We start from the raw sequence: 6,000 nt of genomic DNA, 5'->3' as shown, positions 1-6,000 counted from the left end.
TCACTTAGTTTTGTTGCCAAAAGCCGACGCTGCTTTTAGAAAATGGCTTGGCATTTTTTAAGAATCCACCAGAGGGCTCATTTCAATATTGAAGAGACCATTTGCATGTCATTGTCAGAGACTGCTAAGGTAGGAAGCTCGCTATTGACAGAGATAATCTGTTTTGATAATCCACCACTAAAACGTGTACAGGCTAAACTGTCGGTAAACAGTTTAGCGATGGCATTAAAGTTTTGAGAATCTGGGCATGAGTGAAGAAATATTTTCTCTTGTTGGTTTTAAACTACTACTTAGTAGCTTCATTATATGCCCCCTAGTCCTATGAAAGAGTAAACAAGTGATTCACATCTATCCTTTCCATTCCACTCAGTATTTTATACACCTCTATCATATCTCCCCTGAGCTGTCTCTTCTCCAGGCTGAAGAGCCCTAGCCACTTAAACCTTTTTTCATAGGGAAGTTGTCTCATCCCCTTTATAATTTTTGTTGCCCTTCTAATAAGCCTTTTCTAATTCTGCTATACCTTTTTTGAGATGCAGCGACCATGATTGCACAGGGTAGTCAAGGTGCAGCAACAATATGGAGTTAACCTCTAATTTCTTATTATGTCCTTCCCTCATTTATTGAATTGCCTGTAAACCAGTGGTCTCAAACTCGTTGCCCGGGGGCCACATGTGGCCCACCAGGTACTATTTTGAAGCCCTCGGTATGTTTATCATATTCACAAAAGTAAAATAAACCAGTTTCTTGATCATATGTCTCTTTAGCTATAAATTACAATATTATTATTATGACTTAACCAAGAGGAAAGATTTATAAACTATAAAGAGTTTTGCAAAGTTGTCATTTCTTTAATGACATTAACTATTTTTTTCCGAGGCCCTCCAAGTACCTACAAATCCAAAATGTGGCCCTGCAAAGGGTTTGAGTTTGAGACCACTGCTGTAAACCGTGCCGAGCTCTATCTTTATGGAGATGATGCCGTATACAAACTTAAGGTTTAGTTTAATACAATGGCATTTTATCATCTTTGTTTTCCATTCCTTTCCTGATAATTCTTAACATTCTATTTGCTATCTTAGCCTTTGCAGCACACTGAGAAAACAAACAGAATGCTAGGAATTATCAGGAAAGGAAATTATCAGGAGCAAAATTCATAGCCCTCATTATAGGTGAGAAAGTTGTGGTTCCTACTTGAGTGGCACCAAGTAACATTTAGGGCCCCTTAATACAAGTTCCTGGATTTTCTTCACGAAATTCATGCTCAAGTTATTTTTAAAATGCTTTCTAGATTGCAAAGGGACTGTATTAGTGTTAAGAAAAAAAAATTCTGATAGGCATTCCCTTGAGTACTTAGTAAGCGCTACACTGCTTCCAATTCAGTTATTTACGTTTATGAATGCCTACAAAAATAAAACTATCAAGACTTGAAAAAATGTTTAAGTAGATACTGATTTTTAAAAAAAAAATAACAGATGAGCAAATCCATCTCTGTTAACAAAAGGAACACAAAAAAAGAATTAAGCCTGACATGAAGATGGAGTCAGTACTGCAGGCATCTGCAGAAGAACCCGTCTGCGACCGGGTCATTCATCTCATCACTTGCTCGCCGATTGTCAAAAACCTCGTGAACCTGCCTGTAATTGACCTAGCACGCTTTAAAGCAGTTTTCTCAGGACAGACCCCGCCTTAGAGCACATTTCCTCGCGGCAGATTGGTTACCGCTGAAAGAGGGGCGGGCACCGGAGCGTCACCGCCCCATGGCGGGATCCGGCGCGCCGATTGGGCGCGGCTGTGCTGAGTGGCAGGGCGCGGGTCGTCCGGGCTGTCCCGCTGCGTTGCCGGGTGCGGGAGGCTTCCAGTAGGCAGAGAGATGGCGGCCGCTGCAAGAAGCTCGCGGCTCTTGCTGCTGTCGTCCCGGAACGGCAGGGGCGGTGGGGTGCTGGCAGTGGGCTGCTTCCCTGGCCTGGGCAGCGCCAGGCACCGGCAACACCAGCACCGGACGGTAAGTGCCTGTGTGAAAGTGGTGTGTCCGGGGCGTTGGGTCTGCTGCTGGTATAGTTGGACGGTTGGTGGGGGGGGGGGGGGGGGGAGAGGAGGAGGGAAGGGAGCCCCTCCCTCGGAGCTGGGGCGGGGGGTGCCCCTTGCTCCTCTTTAGCTGCTCCGTTGTCTTGGAAGCTGAAGGGGAAGGGAGGCGGCTGTGAAGGGACGTTGAGGCGCGGTGGAGGTGTTGGAGCGTCTTCTTTCCTCCCCGCCCTCACTTCAACTCTCCCTTTACAGTTACACCCGGCAGCTCTGGGAAGGGAGCTTCCCCCTCCCCCCACCCCGCCCCACCCAGAGAGTAACTTTCTACCGTTTCATTCCCTCCGTCTGGACTCTGGAGTTACCTGGGTCACGATGGGCTGTGTGCTAATGTAGTAGACAGCTTGGCAGAGGGGGGGGGGGGGTTGTGGTGCATCGTTGTCTGTCCGAGAGAGGGCGGCTGGGGACTTGCTGCAGGCTTTTCCAAACTGGCAATAGAGAGCGCGAAGTCGGAGGTGCCTTTAGGGATCCCCCCCCCCCAACCGTCCGACCCAGTAGGCTAGAAAGCAGTTAACGTGTTCTTGCACAGATCTTGGGGTTAGCTTCTGTTTTAGAGGCCTCGGGTAGGAGCCAGGTTGGTAAGACCTGGCTCCAGGTTGGTAAGACCTGGCTCCAGTTGGAATTGAGGGTTTTGCTTCAATAGTCGTCCGTCCCCCTTCCTTCCTTAGCCTGAGCTCATCCTTGGCTATGGGGTTCAGGCTGCACAAAACTAGGAAACCGCCCGTAGGGATAGGCGTGAGGAGGAAGTGAATGTTGATTGGAGAAATGTTAACGTATATACAGCGTGGAAATCAGTTAGATTGGGTCACTTGTTGGTTTTACTGTGTGACCTGTTAAGACTTTGACATGGATATTTCTCTAAAGTTATGCAAGTCTTTTGTTGTTTATTTATTCAATTTTTCTCTAGAATGAAGAAATTTCCATTGTATACTATTCAGTACAAACTTGTGTTCTGATGGATGTGGAATATAGTCTGTAATCAGTGAGCTAAATTAGCTCTTTATTCACATGTCAAAATGGAAATGTTCGTTTCTGTTTGTACCCTTCTTTTATCTGATGCAGAAAAGCTTGTGAATGTTTGGTTTCTATCATGAGGGTAAGAGCATACCATACAGAAAGCTAGTGCTATTCAAATTATATGCATGAAAAACATGTGGCTAAATGGGGGTTGAGCATGCTGGATATATGCACACAGAATGCCACTTTAAGAAAACCTTTGTGCACATGTCTAAACAAAGTGTTGGTATATATTAGTACCTCTTCTTCTGTGCCTTAATATGAGCCTTGTTATTGCTTTCACATAAACTTTTCCCAGGCTTGTATTTAGGTGCCAAACATGCACTGTTGTGTACTTTTCAATTTTGGTTTTGTTATGTGCATATCTTACTTCCTATCTGGCTTTTACAACCAGAAGGAAGCCTCTTCAAGTTTCAAAACAAGATAAAACTAACAGTTAAATTGTAAACTGGCAGGATACCCTCTTGTGAACCCTTGAACACTGGCCTGGATGTGGTAAAAAAAATTATCACAGCAAGAGTGTACGAAAAGCTCCTGTTTATTTCTCTGCATTGCTGTAGAATATTCAAACGCTGTCGCTAAACTGTTTTCTGGCGGTTTAGACTGTACGCAGTTTAACGACGGATTATCAAAAGGGCTTTAGCGAGGATTCTAGCAGTCTCCTACACCAAATGGGTTCTTCAGCATTGAAATGAGCCCTCCGGTGGATTCTTAAAAAAATGCTGAGCTATTTTTAAAAAGTGGCGTTGGCTTTTGGCGACTAAAAAAAGCGATTGGTCCAAGGGTTTCGGTCAGTGTCACAGACTTCTAGAAACCCCTGTGTTGTGATGTAGCGGAAGAGATGATCACACTCTCCCGCTGCATGAAAATTCCCTCCACAACTGACCTGACCCCCGCAGTGGGAGAGATGCCCACTCTTCCCCCGCTGGCAAGTAACCCCCTTGCTGTTTCTGCCAAACACCCCTCTCTGCCAACCTCCTGCAGCGGGAGATATGCCTATGCTCCCCCACTGACAAGTAACCCCCACTGCCGCTGTCTCTGCTGCACTCTCCCTCTTACCTGAAAGTTGATGAGTCGGAGAGACGCGGACCCACTCCCAGCTTTCTGTGTCGTCTCAAATAGACTTCCCCTCTCCGGTGCATTTTGGGATGCATCGGGAAGGGACCTAAGGCTCTGATTGGCCTGGATGCCTAAAGCCCCTCCTATGGGGCATCTGGGCCAATTGGATTCTTAGGCCCCTTCACGATTTGCTCAAGTTTAAGACCCCTCCATGGATGGGGCCTTATACAACCTGGGCCAATTAGAGCCTCAGGCCCCTCCACGGTGCATCCCAAGATGCACCGGGATGGGAAGCCCATTTTAGAGGATGCAGGAAGCTGGGAGGAGTTAGGTCTGCGTCCTTCCAGCTCATCAACTTTCAGATGAGGGGGGGATGGCAGGGGATACTTGCCAGCAGGGAGATTGGGCATCTCATTGCTGTGGGTGGGGGGTCATCGGAGAAGGCTGCGATGGGGGAGTTCGGTGGAGATGGTTGTGGGAGAGGGGTTACTTACTAGCGGGTTAGATGGATGCGGGGGTTACTTGCCAGCGGGGGGATCATCCCTCCCACTGCGGGTGGGGGAGGGTCATCGGAGATGTTGGCGGAAACGGATGTGGGGGTACTTGCCAGCGGGGGAGAATGGGCATCTCTTCTGCTGCAGGGGTTGGGTTAGTCGTGGTATGAATTTATGCAGCAGGAGAGTGTGGGCACTTTTATGTTTAGTCTGAACCACTTTCAGTTGTGCTGTTTGGATCGTTTGGAAAAAAAAAAAAAATATATATATATATTTATATATGTATATATTTTTTCCAAACGATCCAAAAGCCATATTTGGATTCGGTTTCAATAGAAATTTTTCCTATGGGTTACCAGGAAGTCAGAGTCAGACCACCATTAGGCAGGATTACACAGTTGTCTAGAGCAGTGATTCTCAACTTCCTTAAGCTAAGTACCCCATAAGTCTAACAAATATCAACCGAGTACCCCCGCCCAAGCTCTGTCCCTGACCCCATCCCCATAATAATAGTGCTAATTGTAATGCAATTTCTTCCATTCATTTTTCATATACACACAATATAATCTTATTAATGCATAATGGTAACCACAAAATTAACCCCCCCCCCCACAAAGAACACCAGTACACACAGAAAATGTTAATTATCATTTATATTTGTTGGAGTTTTTTTCCAAAGAGGTCAATGTCACTTCAGTAACAGCTGTAGTGCAAAATATAGACAGCAGATATAAATTCTCAAAACTTGCACATTTCGATCACTAAATTGAAAATAAAATAATTTTCCCTACCTTTGTTGTCTGGCAATTTCATGAGTCTCTGGTTGCACTTCCTTCTGACTGTGCATCCAATATTTCTTTCTTTCTGCTTCCTGCACACTTCCTCTCCTCCAGACATCATTCCCTTCCCCAACCATCTCTCTCTGTCCCTCCATGAGTCCAACTTTTCTTCCTCTCTCTCCTCCTCTCCTATTGGCAACATGTCTCCCTCTCTCTCTCACTGTCCCATTTGTCTTTTTCTCATTCCCTCCCTTGCTGCAAAAGGAATGGGAAAAGAGGGAGAACCCGGATGCATCTCTCCCACCCCATCTACTGCCACATCCAACATTTCTCCCTCTCTCATCCCCTGGATCATGTGCAGCATTTTTCATCACTGCCTACCAGCCCCATGACTATTTCTCCTATCACCCCTCTCCCGCACCATGCTACAGCTCTCTCTTCATCACTATGTCCAATATTCCTACCACTTGCATCCCCTTCAATCTGTCCCTCTGTTCTCTCTCCACCACCATATCCAACATTTCTCCCTCTTATCCTTCTCTTGCCCATGCATCTCTACCTCACTTCTC

General features: G+C 46.1%; 1 protein-coding gene across 7 annotated transcripts in view; it reads left to right on the top strand.

Annotated features, from left to right (window-relative positions):
• Positions 1-1,702: 1,702 nt before the first annotated feature.
• Positions 1,703-6,000, top strand: part of MCU (mitochondrial calcium uniporter) — a 449,047-nt gene continuing 444,749 nt past the window's right edge. For 4 of the 7 annotated variants that reach the window (XM_033940609.1, XM_033940608.1, XM_033940611.1 and 1 more), the window contains exon 1: positions 1,703-2,005. In XM_033940609.1, the coding sequence (XP_033796500.1) occupies positions 1,874-2,005 (132 nt within the window). In that variant the 5' untranslated portion in view covers positions 1,703-1,873. The remainder of the gene's footprint in view (positions 2,006-6,000) is intronic. The other 3 variants (XM_033940612.1, XM_033940613.1, XM_033940614.1) reach the window with 3 other exon arrangements.

This window comes from Geotrypetes seraphini, chromosome 4 (assembly GCF_902459505.1).
Source record: "Geotrypetes seraphini chromosome 4, aGeoSer1.1, whole genome shotgun sequence".
Classification (NCBI taxonomy): Eukaryota; Metazoa; Chordata; class Amphibia; order Gymnophiona; family Dermophiidae; genus Geotrypetes; species Geotrypetes seraphini.
Note: the sequence above shows the minus strand (reverse complement) of the source record. Positions and strands in the feature narration are given on the sequence as shown.